We start from the raw sequence: 22639 nt of genomic DNA on the forward strand, positions 1-22639 counted from the left end.
AGACTTCCCGGTAACGAGATTGAACTAGGTATTGGATACCGACGATCGAATCTCGGGCAAGTAACATACCGATGACAAAGGGAACAACGTATGTTGTTATGCGGTCTGACCGATAAAGATCTTCGTAGAATATGTAGGAGCCAATATGGGCATCCAGGTCCCGCTATTGGTTATTGACCGGAGACGAGTCTCGGTCATGTCTACATTGTTCTCGAACCCGTAGGGTCCGCACGCTTAAGGTTACGATGACAGTTACATTATGAGTTTATGCATTTTGATGTACCGAAGGTTGTTCGGAGTCCCGGATGTGATCACGGACATGACGAGGAGTCTCGAAATGGTCGAGACGTAAAGATTGATATATTGGAAGCCTATGTTTGGACATCGAAAGTGTTCCGGGTGAAATCGGGATTTTACCGGATTACCGGGAGGTTACCGGAACCCCCCGGGAGCCATATGGGCCTTCATGGGCCTTAGTGGAAAGGAGAAAGGGGCATCCCAAGGTGGCTGCGCCACTTCCCCCTCCCCTAGTCCTATTAGGACTAGGAGAAGGTGGCCGGCCCCCCTCTCTCTCTTTCCCCCCTTGGGGAATCCTAGTTGGAATAGGATTGGGGGGGAGTCCTACTCCCGGAAGGAGTAGGACTCCTCCTGCGCCCTCTCCCTTGGCCGGCGCCCCCCTCCCCCCTTGGCTCCTTTATATACTGAGGTAGAGGCACCCTAGAACACACAAGTTGATCCACGTGATCTATTCCTTACCCGTGTGCGGTGCCCCCTGCCACCATATACCTCGATAATACTGTAGCGGAGTTTAGGCGAAGCCCTGCTGCTGTAGTACATCAAGATCGTCACCACGCCGTCGTGCTGACGGAACTCTTCCCCGACACTTTGCTGGATCGGAGTCCGGGGATCGTCATCGAGCTGAACGTGTGCTCGAACTCGGAGGTGCCGTAGTTTCGGTGCTTGATCGGTTGGATCGTGAAGACGTACGACTACTTCCTCTACGTCGTGTCATTGCTTCCGCAGTCGGTCTGCGTTGGGTACGTAGACAACACTCTCCCCCTCGTTGCTATGCATCACATGATATTGCGTGTGCGTAGGAAATTTTTTGAAATTACTACGAAACCCAACAGGTTGTTCTATTTATATGAGAGATATGTTTTATGGTCATGCTCCGATGGTCAATGGTTTATTCTTAATGAATCTCGAACGTAATATTACACATATTCATAGTGTGAATACCAAAAGATGTAAAGTTGATAACGATAGTCCCACATACTTGTGGCACTGCCACCTTGGTCACATAGGTGTCAAACGCATGAAGAAGCTCCATGCAGATGGACTTTTAGAGTCTCTTGATTATGAATCATTTGACACGTGCGAACCATGCCTCATGGGTAAAATGACCAAGACTCCGTTCTCAGGAACAATGGAGCGAGCAACCAACTTATTGGAAATCATACATACTGATGTGTGCGGTCCAATGAGTGTTGAGGCTCGCGGTGGCTATCGTTATGTTCTCACCCTCACTGATGACTTAAGTAGATATGGGTATGTCTACTTAATGAAACACAAGTCTGAAACCTTTGAAAAGTTCAAGGAATTTCAGAGTGAAGTTGAGAATCAATGTGACAGGAAAATCAAGTTTCTACGATCAGATCATGGAGGAGAATACTTGAGTCACGAATTTGGCACACACTTAAGAAAATGTGGAATAGTTTCACAACTCACGCCGCCTGGAACACCTCAGCGTAATGGTGTGTCCGAACGTCGTAATCACACTCTATTAGATATGGTGCGATCTATGATGTCTCTTACCGATTTACCACTATCTTTTTGGGGCTATGCTTTAGAGACTGCCGCATTCACTTTAAATAGGGCACCGTCGAAATCCGTTGAGACGACACCGTTTGAATTATGGTTTGGGAAGAAACCTAAGCTGTCGTTTCTAAAAGTTTGGGGATGCGATGCTTATGTCAGGAAACTTCAACCTGAAAAGCTCGAACCCAAATCGGAAAAATGCGTCTTCATAGGATACCCTAAAGAAACCATTGGGTATATCTTCTACCTTAGATCCGAAGGCAAGATCTTTGTTGCCAAGAATGGATCCTTTCTAGAGAAAGAGTTTCTCTCGAAAGAAGTAAGTGGGAGGAAAGTAGAACTTGATGAAGTATTGCCTCTTGAATCGGTAAATGGCGCAACTCAAGAAAATGTTCCTGAGGTGCCTGCACCGACTAGAGTGGAAGTTATTCATGATGATCAAGATACTTCTGATCAAGCTCCTAGTGAAATTCGAAGGTCCACAAGGACACGTTCCGCACCAGAGTGGTACGGCAACCCTGTCTTGGAAATCATGTTGTTAGACAATGGTGAACCTTCGAACTATGAAGAAGCGATGGCAGGCCCGGATTCCAACAAATGGCTAGAAGCCATGAAATCCGAGATAGGATCCATGTATGAAAACGAAGTATGGACTTTGACTGACTTGCCCGTTGAACGGCGAGCCATAGAAAATAAATGGATCTTCAAGAAGAAGACAGACGCGGATGGTAATGTGACCATCTATAAAGCTCGGCTTGTCGCTAAGGGTTATCGACAAGTTCAAGGAATTGACTACGATGAGACTTTCTCACCGATACCGAAGCTAAAGTCCGTCCGAATCATGTTAGCAATTGCTGCATTCTACGATTATGAGATATGGCAAATGGACGTCAAAACGGCATTCCTTAATGGTTTCCTTAAGGAAGAGTTGTATATGATGTAGCCGGAAGGTTTTGTCGATCCTAAGAATGCTGACAAGGTGTGCAAGCTCCAACGCTCGATTTATGGGCTGGTGCAAGCATCTCGGAGTTGGAACATTCGCTTTGATGAGATGATCAAAGCGTTTGGGTTTACGCAGACTTATGGAGAAGCCTGCGTTTACAAGAAAGTGAGTGGGAGCTCTGTAGCATTCCTCATACTCTATGTAGATGACATACTTTTGATGGGAAATGATATAGAACTCTTGGGCAGCATCAAGGCCTACTTGAATAAAAGTTCTTCAATGAAGGACCTTCGAGAAGCTGCTTATATATTAGGCATCAAGATCTATAGAGATAGATCAAGACGCCTCATAGGTCTTTCACAAAGCACATACCTTGATAAGATTTTGAAGAAGTTCAAAATGGATCAGTCCAAGAAAGGGTTCTTGCCTGTTTTGCAAGGTGTGAGATTGAGCTCGGCTCAATGCCCGACCACGACAAAAGATAAAGAAGAGATGAGTGTCATCCCCTATGCTTCAGCCATAGGATCTATTATGTATGCCATGCTGTGTACCAGACCTGATGTAAACCTTGCCGTAAGTTTGGTAGGAAGGTACCAAAGTAATCCCGGCAAGGAACACTGGACAGCGGTCAAGAATATCCTGAAGTACCTGAAAAGGACAAAGGACATGTTTCTCGTTTATGGAGGTGACGAAGAGCTCATCGTAAAGGGTTACGTCGACGCTAGCTTCGACACAGATCTGGATGACTCTAAGTCACAAACCGGATACGTGTATATGTTGAATGGTGGAGCAGTGAGCTGGTGCAGCTGCAAGCAGAGCGTCGTGGCGGGATCTACATGTGAAGCGGAGTACATGGCAGCCTCGGAGGCAGCACATGAAGCAATATGGGTGAAGGAGTTCATCACCGACCTAGGAGTCATACCCAATGCGTCGGGGCCAATCAAACTCTTTTGTGACAACACTGGAGCTATTGCACTTGCCAAGGAGCCCAGGTTTCACAAGAAGACAAGGCACATCAAGCGTTGCTTCAACTCCATTCGTGAAAATGTTCAAGATGGAGACATAGAGATTTGTAAAGTACATGCGGACCTGAATGTAGCAGATCCGTTGACTAAACCTCTCCCTAGGGCAAAACATGATCAATACCAGAATTCCATGGGTGTTCGATTCATCACAATGTAACTAGATTATTGACTCTAGTGCAAGTGGGAGACTGTTGGAAATATGCCCTAGAGGCAATAATAAAAGCATTATTATTATATTTCTTTGTTCATGATAATTGTCTTTATTCATGCTATAACTGTATTATCCGGAAATCGTAATACACGTGTGAATACATAGACCATAATATGTCCCTAGTAAGCCTCTAGTTGACTAGCTCGTTGATCAACAGATAGTCATGGTTTCCTGGCTATGGACATTGGATATCATTGATAACGGGATCACATCATTAGGAGAATGATGTGATGGACAAGACCCAATCCTAAGCATAGCACAAAGATCGTGTAGTTCGTTTGCTAGAGCTTTTCCAATGTCAAGTATCTTTTCCTTTGACCATGAGATCGTGTAACTCCCGGATACCGTAGGAGTGCTTTGGGTGTACCAAACGTCACAACGTAACTGGGTGATTATAAAGGTGCACTACAGGTATCTCCGAAAGTGTCTGTTGGGTTGACACGGATCGAGACTGGGATTTGTCACTCCATATGACGGAGAGGTATCACTGGGCCCACTCGGTAATGCATCATCATAATGAGCTCAAAGTGACCAAGTGTCTGGTCACGGGATCATGCATTACGGTACGAGTAAAGTGACTTGCCGGTAACGAGATTGAACAAGGTATTGGGATACCGACGATCGAATCTCGGGCAAGTAACATACCGATTGACAAAGGGAATTGCATACGGGGTTGCTTAAATCCTCGACATCATGGTTCATCCGATGAGATCATCGTGGAGTATGTGGGAGCCAACATGGGTATCCAGATCCCGCTGTTGGTTATTGACCAGAGAGTCATCTCGGTCATGTCTACATATCTCCCGAACCCGTAGGGTCTACACACTTAAGGTTCGGTGACGCTAGGGTTGTAGGGATATGTATATGCAGTAACCCGAATGTTGTTCGGAGTCCCGGATGAGATCCCGGACGTCACGAGGAGTTCCGGAATGGTCCGGAGGTAAAGATTTATATATGGGAAGTCCTGTTTCGGGCATCGGGACAAGTTTCGGGGTTATCGGTATTGTACCGGGACCACCGGAAGGGTCCCGGGGGTCCACCGGGTGGGGCCACATGGGCTGTAGGGGGTGTGCCTTGGCCTACATGGGCCAAGGGAACCAGCCCCAAAGAGGCCCATGCGCCTAGGGTTACAAGGGGAAAGAGTCCTAGGAGGGGAAGGCACCTCCTAGGTGCCTTGGGGGGGAGGGAAACCCCCCTTGGCCGCCGCCCCACCCTAGGAGATGGGATCTCCTAGGGCCGGCGCCCCCCCCCCCTTGGCCCTCCTATATATAGTGAGGGAAGGAGGGCTTTTCTCCCACGCCTTTGGTTGCCTCCTTCTCCCTCTCCAACACCTCCTCCTCCTCCATAGCGCTTGGCGAAGCCCTGACGGAGTACTGCAGCTCCATCATCACCACGCCGTCATGCTGCTGCTGGTGCCATCTCCCTCAACCTCTCCTCTCCCCTTGCTGGATCAAGAAGGAGGAGACGTGGCTGTTCCGTACGTGTGTTGAACGCGGAGGCATCGTCCGTTCGGTGCTAAGATCTTCGGTGATTTGGATCACGTCGTGTTCGACTACCTCATCCCCGTTCTTTGAACGCTTCCGCTCGCGATCTACAAGGTACGTAGATGCATCTAATCACTCGTTGCTAGATGAACTCATAGATATATCTTGGTGAAACCGTAGGAAATTTTTTGTTTTCTGCAACGTTCCCCAACACGTTGTACTACCATGATTGAAGATGAATAGATCAGAAGTTTTCCCGCAAAAAAAGCAAGTGTAGTTCTGGCGGTATGTGTGCCTTCTTTACTCAACTTCTGTCGGCAGTTTCTCTGCCCTTTAGTACTTATGCCGGCCACGACAAGATTATGAACGTGAGTACATAGAAACTAGCTTGATCATGTGCCATACCATTAGTTTCACACAAACAATGCTAAAACTTAACCTTCCATATTCTTGTTGTTTGTATCAACATAGTTTGCAAAGGCAATGTTTGCATCTTAACAATATGGCCTAGTTGTGGAGAGAAGAGAATAAGAGAAAAAAAAGGAGAAGTAATACTAGATCAAAGAATTAATTTTACTGCATAGGGAAAAAAAAGCTAACGGGTGAAGAATGTATCTAGTTGCTATACAGGGAAGACAAGTACTACCTCCGTTCCAAATAATCTAAGTTTTAGGTTTGTCCTAAGTCAAACTTTATTTTAAGAAATCAAGTTTATAAAATAATATATCAGCATCTACAACACCAAAATTGCTTCCTTAGATTCATTATGAAATATATTTTTCTATTATATATCTATATATTTGATATTGTAGATTTAGCACATTTTTCTATATTTTTTATCAAACTTTAAAAGGATTGGCTTAGAAAAATCCTAGAACTTTGACTATTTTGGAACGAAGGAATTAATACATAGCAGCAGGTGTTCTCGAGTGGGGCATTTTGGAGCTGAACCTCCATGTAGACTGAAATTTTTGTAAAATTCAAAATTCAAACTTCCTAGTTTCAAAAAGATCAGAAAAAATTGTACAAGTAAACAAGGATCTGATGTGTATGTTTGTAAAATTTCAAGGCAAAATAGCTTGAAATGCGATCTGTGCAAAAACAACAAACTCATGCAGTTTGAGCATGAATCGTGCATCTACCGAAAAGCCTCAGATTTTTTTGTGTGTAGCACCACTTTTAATGTATTTCGTCCTAAAAATTTATACACTTGTGCATTATATCTCAAATTATATGTGTATTTTTTAAATGAAACGTGCAAATTTGAATTTTGGTCATTTCAAATTCGGCATCCATGGAAGCCGAGCTCCATTGAGCATTTTCAGAGTTCTAGTGGTTTGTTGGTACAGTAGCAATCAAAGTTTGTTTACTTTTCATCATAGAAGAATTTACGATTGCCCTTTTCCCCTCTCGCCACTTCTTTCCAATGTCCATCCTCCAGCCGCTGCTCCTCCCCAATCTACATCCTCCGTCCGTCCCTCCTCCGCAATCTCTATCGTCCTAACATGGACATGTAAAATTTGACCATGGCTACCCCGACGCAGTTGCGCCAGGGCAGTGATGCTCGCTTGAAAGGTTTCTCCGCCGCTCAACGCACTCTCACACCGTCATCAGAGGTGTGTTCCAGGCTGCGGCTCTTAGCAAGTGTATTGATTATTTTTTTTGTATACACTTCTAATTTAATATAACAGCAATCTTTTTTTTTTCTTCTGTTCCGTTGCAACGCGCGAACATTACACGGGTAAAAGAAAAGTTGAATTCATCGAAGTACACTCAAATACCGGGCCCATATCAGGCACAGCCCAGCCCATTATTTAGCCTCGGCGCTCCTTCCTCCCAAACCCAACCCTCGCTTCTCAGAGAAAGAGGGGGAAAACCCAAACCCTTGCCGCCGTCGCCGGCGCTCTCGCTCCCTCCTCCGCTCCGCTTCTCCCGCTCCCACCGGCCGGCATCGGATCGACGAGCGCGCTGTCCCATCCGAGAGCTCACCGGTAAGGGAGCAGCGGCCTCTTCTTCGACGGCGGCCTCGAGGCCGGCCATGGCGACTAGGTCTTGCAGCGGATAGACCCCGAGGCCACCAGGTACTAGTTCAGGTACGGCCACGCTGCATCCCTCCCGATTCGGAACTTTCCTCCGTCGCCAGCGTCGCATTGCTAATGCCAATGCCCAATTTTGAACCGGAATAAAGCCCTTCTTTTTACTGTTTCTCTGTCAGATTACTCGCATGTGCATCCTTAGTTCGTCACTGTTCTTATTATTATCCCAGTAACGTGGCAATTCAGCTCAATATTTACTGTCCCGAAACAAGAGAAATAGCAGATGTGAAATCGTGGTACTCCACCACTCGATTAATTTGCCTGTCGTGTGTAATTTGTGCTTGTGCTGTTGCTTTTCCTTTGCTATCCTGGCCCCAAACAATTACAGTACCTTTCTAGCTTATTATGCCTACCACACCAGTGTCACTTCCAAATCCATGAATTTTATCAGTATATCTTGTGGTCTTGTGGAACAGGCCGGAGAAAGGAGCGGTGGTTTCAGGTTTGGATCTTGGTTTTGGTCTGTAGTACCAGCAGCAACCAGCAAGCAATTTAGTTCTGGTACACTTGAGTTTTGTTGGCGATGGACGGCAGTAACTCCAATAAGAGGAGAGACGAAGCTCCGAGAGAGGGAGACCGCTGGATGGACGTCAGAATACTGAAGGAGACCCTTGACTGCACAGTCTGCTTCGAGCACTTCAGGACTGAGATTTATCAGGTAGATGCACTAAGTATATGTACATATTGACCTGTTTTGAACACAAGCTTTTATTTCATTTCTTATAAAGATCAACATAAGAGAAGACCTTTGACGAATTATCATTGTACGTAACATAATAGCCATGGTAGCTGAAATAATGGAATGTGTAGCAGTAACCTATCTTCTTGATGTAGTATTCATTTTTTCTTATGTTAATAGTTATTCTCATGGGGACCCAATTAATCATTTCGTTTCCACAGTGTTCTGTTGGGCATTTCATATGCTCGTCTTGCCGCGACAAGATACTGGACAAGAAGTGCCCCACATGCTCTATCAAAACTTCCTTCAAGCGCTGCTTTGGGATGGAACATGTCGTCCAGTCGGTCGCATTTCCTTGCTCCAATGCCAAGTATGGATGCAGAGAGGGTCACGCATACTATCAGAAAGAAGGACATGAGCAGGTATGCCCGTATGGCCCATGCTTCTGCCCAGCGTCCGACTGCAGCTTCACTGGGCTGACACACGAGCTCCTGGACCATCTCACCATCTATCACATGTCTCCATGTACAGACCTCCCATATCATGGGACGGTGGCTCTCCGCTTAGAACCGGGCATACATGTTCTGGCACCCCGCAACAAGGGCAACAACCATTTTTTCATGCTCAACATGGAGCCAGAGCGTCTTGGATATGCTATCTCAGTCGTCTGCGTCCAACCTAATGCTACGGAACCCAAGTTCACATGTAGTATGAGTTATGACTGCTCTGGGACAGGTTATTGTGGAAGTGCAAGTTGCCAAATAAAAAGCTCTACACTCTCTGATGGGCTACCGACGGACTACGACTTAATTCCACCCAAGAGAAAGATTTCTGGTGATCGAAAATTTATCATGCTCAGAATCACCATTCATCAAGCTTCAAGTGTCAGCAAATCCCATGTTAAAGGAAAGGGCCTGACTTCCACTCCATTGACCCTGTTTCCTCGTCGTTCTGATGATGATGGCGATATAGTCTGCAGATCCTGTATTGAAGGAAAGTGCCCGACTTCCTCTCAAAAGCTACTGTTTCCTGATTATTCTTCTGATGACGATGATGATGTGCCTTCAAGATTCGAGCGTGCTCTCCAACGGGTGTCCCTGCTTGATTAATAGGCCGATTGATGATGTACCTTCAAGGTCCGATCGTGCTCATGTATGCTAGAGATTTAGCGTTGGTGTGTGGACGCCGTTAATAATATGCCTGGGTGGGTTTCACCATTCTGGTTCCAGGATATATGTATGACGAGAACCTGTATGATCTAAGTATCGGAGCTGTTTTGACCTTCTTTATGTGTTTTGTTGTCCGGAACTTGTGCCGTGGCATGTGAGGCTGCCCTTGATGTACTAGAAAAATATTATGCTATGTCGGTACATTTGTATCGATGAACCACGAACTTGGAGTTATCCTGTTTTATAATCTTGCACCATAACAGGGATGCCCTCTCTTTCAGTTTCTTTGTGCATTCATGAGTTCCCAATGTTGCATATATTGCATATATCGGCAATATCAATGAAATGAATTGTCTTTCTGAATCATAGGAATATTTTTATTTACTTGTGTGCACAAAAACCAAGCTAGGCATAGTGATAATACTGCCAGGCACAATACTGCCTGCTACTATATGATGGCAAAATTGTAACAGGTTACCATGTCTAGGATAAAGATCGTAAACTTTCTGAAGTCATTTAAAGTAAGTTTATAGAGAGGATAGTAATCAGATTGTGAGGTTCTGCTGAAAGTCACAATCGCTTCAAGTTTGTATGCTGTGGCAATGTTGAAACTTAAAAGGCTCAAATACTACCTGATTAGGAGTTTTGAAACTAATTGCATTCCCTGAAATTGCAAAAAGAAAAATGAATGTGAAATGAAGCAATTGTTTTTCTTTTTGCAATTAGGGATGGGAGAGTTGCTGGAACGTGGGGCCTGTGGGTTGACTTACACTGTGCTAAAAAAGGCTTGCGCGTCACCTTGTGCGGCCATACCATCTCTAACAAACGGGTCCTGCCAGTCAGGAACTCTATCAAAGTCCCATTAAGGGGTCACTAGTGCTATTTGAAACAAAACTGTTTGGAGATTTTGTGTGTTTGTTTGCAAAAATGATGGCTATGTTTAAACGTTGTACTAAATGTCGTGCCCTTTTTGTAATTTAGTTGAACAGACTTGTTCTCAAGTTGTCTTTATTAAACATCTGGCATCTTTTCTGTTTGTGGATAAATATCTTATAAACTAGTAATCCGTTGAAAGGTGCAATTGCTTCAAACATATTCTCCTGTGGGGATCTGATAAAATTATTATCAAATAAATACAAGTCAACCTTTACTAGACCATTCCTCTCCAAACCCTAGGAGAGGCGATCTATGGTCACATAGCATTACCATCTCCCCTCCACCGGTAGGTCGCCGCCCCCTTCTCCTTCGTTGGCTAAGCCATGGGTGACGGTTTCTCCTCCAAGGTGTTTGTTCGGTAGGATAGTTGCTTCAATAGCTTTCCCTCCACGGACAACGGTGATAGGCTGGTTCCGGGTGATGAAGCGGCATCCAATGGCACGCCATCAGCATGCTCGAGGGGATGAAGGCGGTCGACCCTCATGGATGCAACTTTTTATTTTATATTTATTGGGGGTGTTTGTAGTACTGGTTCAATTAATAAATCGAAATGCTTTTTGTAAAATAATAACAATTAAATCCCAAAATGTACTACTTGATTTGGAATTTAGAGACTAATCATGTTCTCTGAAGTTTTGATTTAGGGAGAGAAACCGTCATGAACTCATGATGGATGGAGAAAGAGAGAGAGAGTGTGTGTCCCAGGCCCATAAAATACAGCCCATTATCCTTGGCTCCTACACGTCTCGCCTGTCGCTGGCTCGCTGGCCGCTGCCAGACCCTTGCTGCCGCCGTCGCCGTCGCCGTCGCCTCCTCTTCCCCAACTCCGATCAGTCTCAGGTCGACACGCGCGGGCGGCTGGGTCCAGGTTTCTCCGGCCGCGGCTCGCTTCCACCACGGCAGCAGCAGGTAACCTGCCTCCTGCCCCCCACCCTCCCTTTTCTTTCCTCCCTCAGATCTAAGAACCGACCCATCCACCCTCCCTCTTCCATCTCCCCTCCGTCAGCCAACCTCTGTTCGTATGGAAAATGTGATGATTGATTACTCCTCTGTACTGCATACTGTGAGACTACATTGTGTAATGGAGCTTGTGGAAAGTGTTTGTGAAAATGCCTGTATGGATTTTTTTTGTATTGAACGAGTACTTGCTGTAGATTGGATGTTGTGATGAGAATATAATGCTTGCTGCAGATTGGATGGTGCCCAGTGCAGCTTGATAGGTGGTTCTCACAAATGCTTGTATGGGCAAATGTTTGCAAACTGTAGTTCGAATTAGTACATATGAGAAAATGTTTTTGTTCAGGTGGAGGAGCAACTGTTTTTGTTTAAGCATGTTAGCAGTGCTATGCTCCTGCGGATTGGATAGTGTTGAGAGCATGTTCAAGTTTACTAATTGTAGTTTTGAATTTTTTCAGATGAGCAAATGTTTTGGACTGCAAATTATTAGTCAAATTGTTAACATGCAGTACTAGTACCTATGTTACAGCTTTGTTATAGATAATCACAATAGTGTACCTAGTTATAGAGGCTAAATTTAAACAACAATGAGAGTGCTCAGATATTAAGAATGCCCATATGTGTGAAATTCCAGTCCTCAACCTGTTTGTTGATTAGCCTGTTTGCAAATGTTTAATTGTTTTGTTGGCTTTCTATCAGAATATCTCGTGGAACATGAGAATAGAGCAGTGAGGTTGTGTTGATCGATAGGTTTGGATCTCGGTTGCGATTTGTGATACTAGCAGTGCACACCAAGGAAGATATTGCGGGCGCCTTGGAATTTTGTTGGCGATGGATGATAGTAGCTCTAGCAAGAGAAAGCCTGAAGCGCAGCGAGAGGGTGAGAGCAGCGCCAAGAGGCTCAATGTCACCTTGGGGCTGGAGTCCCTTGACTGCCCCATCTGCTTTGTGCCCCTCAGTCCTCCGATATTCTAGGTAAATGCACTATGTTGTTGGCTTGTCTTTGAACCCGAGCTTTTATTTCAGTTGTGATAAAGCTCAAGATAAAATTAGAGCTTTTATGGAAGCAATCTTTCTTTGGACGTAGTGCTACTTGGCAAGGACGTGTTTCTTGTGAATGTGGCATAATGGCTTAACTCAAACAATGAACTATAGATTACCTATCATGTTGTTTTATGTTCCTTGAAATTAAAATATATTTATGTTACAAGTTATCCTCATGGGGCTCCATTAATCCTTTCTATTCCACAGTGCTCCGTGGGGCATTTCATATGCGAGGATTGCTGCGCGGATCGATTGAACAACAAGTGCCACTTATGCTCTGTAGAAACTTCATTTGAGCGCTGCTTTGGGATGGAACATGTCGTCCAGTCGGTCACAGTAGGTTGCTCCAATGACAAGTATGGATGTGCAGAGAAGGTCACCTACTACAAGAAAGAAGAACACAAGAAGGCATGCACGTATGCCCCATGCTTCTGCCCAGAGTCGGGTTGTGGCTTCGCTGGACCAACAAAGGTGCTACTGGACCATTTCACCACCCAGCACAAGTGTCCGTCGACAACCCTCCCAGACTCTGGCATGCTGTCTCTCTGCTTACAGCCGGGCTTACATGTTGTGAAGTGCACCGGGAACAACTACTTTTTCTTGCTCAGCATGGCATCAGAGCCTTACGGACATGCCATCTCAGTCGTCTGCGTCCAACCAAACATGACAGAATCCAAGTTCACATGTAATATGAGTTACGACTGCATAACGACGGGCTGTTGTGGATGTACAAGCTGCCACATAAGAAGCTCTTCACTCTCTGATGGGCTTCCGACAGTGTATGACTTGATACTTCCCAAGGGAAAGGTTTCTGACGATGCAAACGGTATCATGCTTAGAGCCACCATTAATCAGCAAACTTTAAGTCACAGCAGATCTTGTTTTCGAGGGAAGGGCCCAACTTCTGCACTTCAACATAGGCCCGATACTTACCATGATGGTGATGAGGAGGATGATACACCTTTACGTATCAGCAGATCCCATCTTCGAAGAGAGACCACGACTCCTGCTGTTCAACGAAGTCCCGATACTTATGACGATGATGATGATGATGATGAATGGTTCGCGAGGATGATGATGCGCAGCATGAGGAGGGCATCTCATTATAGACCTCGAAGTCTCAGTGGACCTCAAAGTATCTGTCTTGATACTGATGATGAGGAGGATGAAATACCTTGATCTCTCAGAAGATTCCCCCCTGCTGCTGAACGAAGTCCTGATACTTATGATGATGATGCGCAGGAGGAGGATGAGTATGATGATAGACCTGTCAGTCTCGGCAGACCTCCAAGTGCCAGCCGTGCTTGTGTATGCTAAAGGATTAGCGTGGACTTGCTGGTTGCTGTTGTTCTGCCTGGCTTTTGCAGTTCTGGTTCCAGGATATATATGTCAAGTCTTTATCTTTATTTATGGTCTCAAGTAGTATCTGCTAGACGTTGTTAAGTAAGCATTAGTGTGCAGCGTGTGGCTCTAGAGTCTGAATGCATGGATGCGATTGCAGCTTTCGGCTCGGTGATGATGCCAGCTCCTGCAATTTGTGAGGAAATCAAGCTCCCGGTGGTGCTTCTTCCAAGGGCAACCTTTCGAATGATGTTAGATTAGTAAATTTAGCCAAATGATAAGTGTCATATGTGTGGCACGAAGCTCTCGGATCTGACGTTTTTTACAACTGGCGTTGCCATCCGGAAAAAAAGACTTATCATCCGGAAAGAAAGTTGCCATCCTCACGTCACTAAACTTGTCATAAAAACGTTTGAAATTGTCATGTGTTCGTGCCACACATATGGCGCTTATCAGAGTCCTAAATTTAACTCTACAACTATCAAGCTTATGAACAATAAGCATAAGTCAGCCAGCTCACCATGCTGCTGGTCAGGCAACCATGGGCGGGAATGCATCAAGGCGGCCCAGAGCCCCACCCCCTCAATATGCTAAAATCAATGTTGATGCGGGCATCAGGCAGGGACGAGGAGGAACAACGGTCGTAGTATGCCACGACAATGACGGTAACTACCTGGGCAGTTCAGTTCAGCGCTTGTGGTAGCGGGGGTGGATGATCCGGCGACGATGGAAGCGATTGCATGTTGCGAGGCGCTTTGTCTTGCTGACGATCTTCATATCAATCAGTTTGTGATAGCCTCAGACTCCAAACAGGTGGTTCAATATATCGACAAAGGCACTTTAGGTCGCTATGTAGCTATCACCAGTGAGATCAAGTCTAGAGCTTCATCTTTTTTATGTAACTTTATTTTTGAAGGTTGTGTCAATAACTATGAGGCACATAGATTAGCTAGATTTTCCCATAATTTTGCTTTAGGATGGCATGTGTGGCTAGGCCAGCCCCATGATGCAACGACATGTATCCCGCAATTTGTGTGTTTTGATGAATAAAATTTGGCCTTGCCGCAAAAAAAACCTATGTGAACTTTGCAGCGATTTATTGTCCAATATGGTAAACAGTTAATTAGACTATAAGGCTATGCAATCTACCGAAAAACATCTGTGCAGTACCTCCAAACTTGAGGGCCTCTTTGATTCTCATGATTCTAAAAATGCAGCACCTCCAAACTTGAGGGCCTCTTTGATTCGCAGGATTCTAAACCACTAGTAGAAAACAGGGCTTTGGTCCAGGTCGGGTCAGCCCATTAGTCCCGGTTCAGTCTAGAATCGGGACCAATGTGGGCATTGGTCCCAGTTCGTGAGCCCAGGGGGCCGGCCGGGCCACGTGGGCCATTGGTCCCGGTTCATCTGGACCTTTTGGTCCCGGTTGGTGGGATGAACCGGGACCAATGGGCCTCGCTCCTGGCCCACCACTATTGGTCCCGGTTGGTGGCTTGAACCGGGACCAAAGGCTCCCCTTTAGTCCCGGCTCATGTCACCAATCGGGACCAATGAGGTGCCTATATATACCCCTCGCTCGCGAGCAGAGCACCCCAGTGCTCTGTTTTTCTCTGGCCGAGGGGGAGAGGGCTTTGTGGTGCTCTAGCTCACCTCCTATGCACATGAGGTGTTCGATGGAATGCCCGAGCCACACTACTTAAGCTTTCTCCTCTCGAAGCTCGACCTCCAAGCTCCATTTTCCTCGAGATTTGTCTAGATTTAGCGGTCCGTCACGCCCCGTCCCCGTCTTCACCGCCGTCGATCACCCGCGCCGATCTCATCACCGACACCACCGTGGTGAGCCTCTTGTTCTTATCTTCTTTCTGAAAGGAAAAATATTCTTACTTGTATGTTTAGATAGATACTTGTATCATTTTCTTACATTTATTATTGCATCTTATATAATGCGATGGTTTTGGTATCCGCCCCCGTCGGCCCTCGTCCTGTCTATGATTCGGATGTGGTATGTATATTATCTTTATAACTATCGGTTCATTCATTGTTTATGAAAATTATGCCGACCAACGTGACATAGATTTCATTTATCTAGGATGTATGTGAATTGGAAATGCCAACCAACCCTATTGTCGAGAGGTTAAATTTAGTTGAAGAAGAAACAATTTGTTGAAGGAAAAAATAAAAAAATTGAGGAGGAGAAGATGATATTGGAGTTGCATGTTGCGGATGTCGTCGATGATCACAAGATCAAGATGGATGCAATGCGCTTGAAGATTAGAAAGATTAGAAAATATGCCATTCATACCGAGGCTTGGTATCATTATGCCGTTGGATCAATTGTTACATTGGTTGCGATTATGATCGCATTTGTTTTCGCATTGAAATGTTTTACATAGTTTCAATGTATGGTTCAATTAATTAGATGCTCTGGAGAGCTATATGTTGTTAGATGAGAACTATGTATGCACTTTGGTTTAATGTGATGATGAACTTCTATTAATTTGGACACTTAATTATATATAATGCACGCAGATGAACCGACAATGGATGTACGGTGACAGACACACCCGCGAGTACATTAAGGGCGTGCATGAGTTTCTCGATGCGGCTGAGTCAAACAAGCAGAATGGTTTTATGTGTTGTCCATGCACTGAATGTGGGAATACGAGGTCTTAATCTAACCGGAAAATCCTTCACTCCCACCTGCTTTACAAGGGTTTCATGCCACACTATAATGTTTGGACGAGGCACGGAGAAATAGGGGTTATGATGGAAGACGGCGAAGAAGAAGACTACGATGACAACTATGTGCCCCCTGAATACGGTGATGCTGCAACGGGGGGAGCTGGTGAAGATCAAGAGGAACCAGACGATGTGCCCAATGATGCTGCAACGGGTGAAGCTGCTGAAGATCAAGAGGAACCAGACGATGTGCCCGATGATGATGATCTCCGCCGGGTCATTGTCGATGCAAGGACGCAATGCATTAGTCAAAAGGAGAAGCTGAAGTTCGATCGCATGTTAGAGGATCACAAAAAAGGGTTATACCCCAATTGCGAAGATGGCAACACAAAGCTCGGTACCGTACTGGAATTGCTGCAGTGGAAGGCAGAGAATGCTGTGGCTGACAAAGGATTTGAGAAGCTACTGAAAATATTGAAGAAGAAGCTTCCGAAGGATAACGAATTGCCCGACAGTACATACGCAACAAAGAAGGTTGTATGCCCTCTAGGATTGGAGGTGGAGAAGATACATGCATGCCCTAATGACTGCATCCTCTGCCGCGGTGCATACAAGGATCTGAACGCATGCCCGGTATGTGGTGCATTGCGGTTATAAGATTAGATGAGATGACCCTGGTGATGTTGACGGCGAGCCCCCCAGGAAGAGGGTTCCTGCGAAGGTGATGTGGTATGCTCCTATAATACCACGGTTGAAACGTCTGTTCAAAAACGAAGAGCATGCCAAGTTGATGCGATGGCACAGTGAGAACCGAAAGAAAGATGGGAAGCTGAGAGCACCCGCTGACGGGTCGCAGTGGAGAAAAATCGAGAGAAAGTACTGGGATGAGTTTGCAGAGGACCCAATGAATGTATGGCTTGCTTTAAGCGCGGATGGCATTAATCCTTTCGGGGAGCAGAGCAGCAATCACAGCACCTGGCCCGTGACTCTATGTATGTATAACATTCCTCCTTGGATGTGCATGAAGCGGAAGTTCATTATGATGCCAGTTCTCATCCAAGGCCCTAAGCAACCCGGCAACGAAATTGATGTGTACCTAAGGCCATTAGTTGAAGAACTTTTACAGCTGTGGAATGAAAACGGTGTACGTATGTGGGATGAGCACAGACAGGAGGAATTTAACCTTAAGGCGTTGCTGTTCGTGACCATCAACGATTGGCCCGCTCTTAGTAACCTTTCAGGACAGACAAACAAAGGATACCACGCATGCACGCACTGTTTAGATGACACTGAAAGTATATACCTGGACAAATGCAGGAAGAATGTGTACCTTGACCATCGCCGATTTCTTCCGACCAACCATCAATGTCGAAAGAAAGGCAAGCATTTCAAAGGCGAGGCAGATCACCGGAAGAAGCCCGCCATGCGCACCGGTGATCACGTGCTTGCTATGGTCAATTATTTACACTACGTAATCTTTGGAAAGGGTCCCGGTGGACTAGCTGTTCCGAATGACGCTGAGGGACACGCACCCATGTGGAAGAAGAAATCTATATTTTGGGACCTACCCTACTGGAAAGACCTAGAGGTCCGCTCCTCAATCGACATGATGCACGTGACGAAGAACCTTTGCGTGAACCTGCTAGGCTTCTTGGGCGTGTATGGAAAGACAAAAGATACACCTGAGGCACGGGAGGAACTGCAACGTTTGCACGAAAAAGACAGCATGCCTCTGAAGCAGTATAAAGGTCCTGCCAGCTACGCTCTTACGAAAGAAGAGAAAGAAATCTTCTTTGAATGCCTGCTCAGTATGAAGGTCACGACTGGCTTCTCGTCGAATATAAAGGGAATAATAAATATGCCAGAGAAAAAGTTTCAGAACCTAAAGTCTCATGACTGCCACGTGATTATGACGCAACTGCTTCCGGTTGCATTGAGGGGGCTTCTACCGGAAAACGTCCGATTAGCCATTGTGAAGCTATGTGCATTCCTCAATGCAATCTCTCAGAAGGTGATCGATCCAGAAATCGTACCAAGGCTAAGGAGTGATGTGGCGCAATGTCTTGTCAGTTTCGAGCTGGTGTTCCCACCATCCTTCTTCAATATCATGACGCACGTCCTAGTTCATCTAGTCGATGAGATTGTCATCCTGGGCCCGTATTTCTACACAATATGTTCCCCTTTGAGAGGTTCATGGGAGTCCTAAAGAAATATGTCCGTAACCGCGCTAGGCCAGAAGGAAGCATCTCCATGGGCCATCAAACAGAGGATGTTATCGGGTTTTGTGTTGACTTCATTCCTGGCCTTAAGAAGATAGGTCTCCCTAAATCGCGGTATGAGGGGAGACTGACTGGAAAAGGCACTCTTGAAAAGTGACTCAATAATATGCAGGGACGGATATTCTTGGTCTCAAGCACACTACACAGTTCTACAGAACTCTACCTTGGTGACCCCATATGTCGATGAACACAAGAACAGTCTGCGCTCCGAACACCCGGAGCAGTGCGACGACTGGATTACATGTGAACACATCAGGACTTTCAGCAGTTGGTTGGAAACACGTCTCAGAGGTGACAACACTGTTTGTGATGAGTTGTACTTGTTGTCCAGGGGACCATCTTTGACTGTATTGACTTACAAAGGATACGAGATAAATGGGAATACATTTTACACGACCGCCCAAGATCAAAAGAGCACCAACCAAAACAGCGGTGTCCGCTTTGATGCAGCAACCGAGAGCGGAAAGGATACATATTATGGTTACATAGTGGACATATGGGAACTTGACTACGGACCTGATTTTAAGGTCCCTTTGTTTAAGTGTAAATGGGTCAATCTGTTAGGCGGCGGGGTACAGGTAGACCCACAGTACGGAATGACAACAGTGGATCTGAAAAATCTTGGGTACACTGACGAACCATTCGTCCTAGCCAATGATGTGGCACAGGTTATCTATGTGAAGGACATGTCTACCAAACCGAGAAAAAGAAAAGATAAGGAAGCGAATACATCATATGATGAGCCAAAGCGCCACATAGTTCTTTCAGGAAAAAGGGACATCCTGGGAGTGGACAGCAAGACAGACATGTCTGAAGATTATGAAAAGTTTCATGAAATTCCTCCCTTCAATGTCAAGGCTGACCCAAGCATCTTGATAAACAATGAAGATTATCCATGGTTACGACGCAATAAGCAAATGACACAAGCGAAGAAAAAGTGAAGACTTTCTCCCGCAACTTTGTAACACACGAACATGCTACCATTGTCTGTTTTGTACATGCACATGCTATGTGGGTGAAATTATGATACCATCCCAACTTTCAACTTTTTCAGAGTTCATTTGAAATGCTTTCATGTCTTATGGTTCGGCCCTCGTAATACCATGACCATTAGTCCCTGGCCCATGCCAACTTTCAAACCGGGACTAAAGGGTTGGTCCTCGTTGCGGGCCGAGTTTAGTCCCACCTCGCCAACCGAAGGGGGCTCACACCGGTTTATAAGCCCTTCCCTCTCTGCCTTGTTGAGCTCCTCTCAAAGTGAAAATAGATGCCCTAATAGAGAAAATTTTAACCTAAATTCATAGTGAATTTCTCTGAAATTCATAGAAATTTACTAGGAATTTAGGTTGAATTTTCTCTATAAGCGCATCTATTCTCATTTTTTAGTAAGTTAATCACAAACTTGTGATTCAAACAATTTTCAAAGAATTCAAATTTTAACTATTCAAATTTGAAAACTAATGGCACTAACAGAAAGTTTATAATTTTTCTAAAACTAATGGCACTAACAGAAAGTTTATAATTTTTCTAAAACTAATGGCACTAACAGAAAGTTTATAATTTTGCTAACCTAAAAGCAAACAGAATTAAAAATTAAAGCAAAAAACAAAAGAAAATAAATAATGCAAAAAACAAATCAAAAAAAAGGAAAAAACTATTTTTATAGTAAAGTTAATCACAAAATAAAATAAATAAAGCAACAAAGAAAACAAAAAAACTAAAAAAGGGTTTTCAAATTTGAAAACTAATGGCACTAACAGAAAGTTTATAATTTTTCTAAAACTAATGGCACTAACAGAAAGTTTATAATTTTGCTAACCTAAAAGCAAACAGAATTAAAAATTAAAGCAAAAAACAAAAGAAAATAAATAATGCAAAAAACAAATCAAAAAAACAGGAAAAAACTATTTTTATAGTAAAGTTAATCACAAAATAAAATAAATAAAGCAACAAAGAAAACAAAAAAAATTAAAAAACTGTTTTCAAATTTGAAAACTAATGGCACTAACAGAAAGTTTATAATTTTTCTAAAACTAATGGCACTAACAGAAAGTTTATAATTTTGCTAACCTAAAAGCAAACAGAATTAAAAATTAAAGCAAAAAACAAAAGAAAATAAATAATGCAAAAAACAAATAAAAAAATAGGAAAAAACTATTTTTATAGTAAAGTTAATCACAAAATAAAATAAATAAAGCAACAAAGAAAACAAAAAAACTAAAAAAGTATTTTCAAATTTGAAAACTAATGGCACTAACAGAAAGTTTATAATTTTTCTAAAACTAATGGCACTAACAGAAAGTTTATAATTTTGCTAATCTAAAAGCAAACAGAATTAAAAATTAAAGCAAAAAAACAAAACAAAATAAATAATGCAAAAAAACAAATCAAAAAAACAGGAAAAAACTATTTTTATAGTAAAGTTAATCACAAAATAAAATAAATAAAGCAACAAAGAAAACTAAAAAACTAAAAAAGTGTTTTCAAATTTGAAAACTAATGCCACTAAGAGAAAGTTTATAATTTTTCTAAAACTAATGGCACTAACAGAAAGTTTATAATTTTGCTAACTTAAAAGCAAACAGAATTAAAAATTAAAGCAAAAAAAAACAAAATAAATAATGCAAAAAACGAATCAAAAAAACAGGAAAAAACTATTTTTATAGTAAAGTTAATCACAAAATAAAATAAATAAAGCAACAAAGAAAACAAAAAACTAAAAAAAATATTTTCAAATTTGAAAACTAATGGCATTAACAAAAAGTTTATAATTTTTCTAAAAGTAAAAGCATAAAGAATTAAAAAATAAAGCAAAAAACAAAAGAAATAAATAAAGCAACAAAAAACAAAAAAATGCCACCTACTGGGCCACCACGGCCTGAATACGACTAGAAACCCTACCATGGGCCAGGATTCAGGCCCGCAGCAGGCCCAGTAGGCCCACAGGCATTGCGGTGACAGATTAGGCCCGAAAGCCTGAAGTTGAGAGGAGCTCGGGAGGGTGGGCGCAGCAGCGCTTATAAACCACTCCCGAGCCCTCTCAACTAGCGAGGTGGGACTAAACTTTTGGGCGCGAGGCAGCACAAGGCCATTGGTCCCGGTTGGTGGGAAGAACCAGGACCAAAGGGGGACATTGGTCCCGGTTCGTCGCACCAACCGGGACCAATGGACCCCTTTGGTCCCGGTTCGCCTCAAAGGCCGCCGCTTCCCGCCCTTTGGGCTGCTGAAAAGAGGCCTTTGGTCCCGGTTGGTGGCACCAACCGGGACTAAAGGGGGGCATTGGTCCCGGGTTGAGCCACGAACCGGGACCAATACCTTTCCTATATAACCAAACACTTAGGAAATTTCCCCCACCCGCCATTCTTCTCTCCAAACGCCGCCAGGCTGCTGCGCTGTTCCTCGACGCCGGCTGCCCCGACGTCTCCGTCGCCTCCCCTAGCCGCCCGAGGTCGCCGTCGCCGCCCGCTCGCCGTCTCCCGTGCCCTCGCCCGACGTCGTCGCCGATCGCCGCCCTGCCCCGACACGCGTCGCGCGCCCCGGCCCACCCGTCGCCGTCGCCCTGCCCCGCCCGTCGCCGTCGCCCCTGCCCCGCCCGTTGTCGTCGCCCCGCCGCGCCCGTCGCCATCGCCCCGCCCCGCCCGTCGCCGTCGCCCCGGCCCGCCCGTTCCTGTCGCCCTGCCCGTTGGTCCGGCCGGCGCCCCTCCCCTGTTTTTTTATATATTATATATGCTTGTGTATATTGCCTCTTTGTGTATATTATGTATACATGTCAGTATATGTATTGTGTATATTGCTTCTTTTCAGATTTTTTTTCATATATATGTTTGTATTTTGTATTTTTCTTTTTTATAAAAATGTATATATGTTTTTATGTTCTCTGTGTATATATGTTCATATATGCAAAAGTTAGGTTTAAATATTTAGAAAAGGATTATCTATATATGTTCTCTGATTTAGTACATTTTAGGTTACTTTCAT

The 22639-nt window shown here is 44.4% G+C and overlaps 2 protein-coding genes across 2 annotated transcripts; both read left to right on the forward strand.

The window, feature by feature from the left end:
- The first annotated feature begins 7306 nt into the window (after window positions 1-7306).
- On the forward strand, window positions 7307-9545 carry LOC125547663 (E3 ubiquitin-protein ligase SINA-like 7). Its single transcript, XM_048711474.2, has 3 exons — window positions 7307-7574; window positions 7994-8235; window positions 8478-9545. Exons 2-3 carry the CDS (start codon window positions 8101-8103, stop codon window positions 9363-9365), a joined length of 1023 nt encoding a protein of 340 aa, XP_048567431.1. The 5' UTR covers window positions 7307-7574; window positions 7994-8100; the 3' UTR covers window positions 9366-9545.
- Window positions 9546-11077: 1532 nt separating this feature from the next.
- Window positions 11078-13768, forward strand: LOC125547662 (E3 ubiquitin-protein ligase SINA-like 11). Its single transcript, XM_048711472.2, has 3 exons — window positions 11078-11270; window positions 12018-12293; window positions 12570-13768. Exon 3 carries the CDS (start codon window positions 12672-12674, stop codon window positions 13539-13541), a length of 870 nt encoding a protein of 289 aa, XP_048567429.2. The 5' UTR covers window positions 11078-11270; window positions 12018-12293; window positions 12570-12671; the 3' UTR covers window positions 13542-13768.
- Window positions 13769-22639: the final 8871 nt, after the last annotated feature.

This window comes from Triticum urartu, chromosome 3A (assembly GCF_056163025.1).
Source record: "Triticum urartu cultivar PI428250 chromosome 3A, HENAU_Tu73, whole genome shotgun sequence".
Classification (NCBI taxonomy): Eukaryota; Viridiplantae; Streptophyta; class Magnoliopsida; order Poales; family Poaceae; genus Triticum; species Triticum urartu.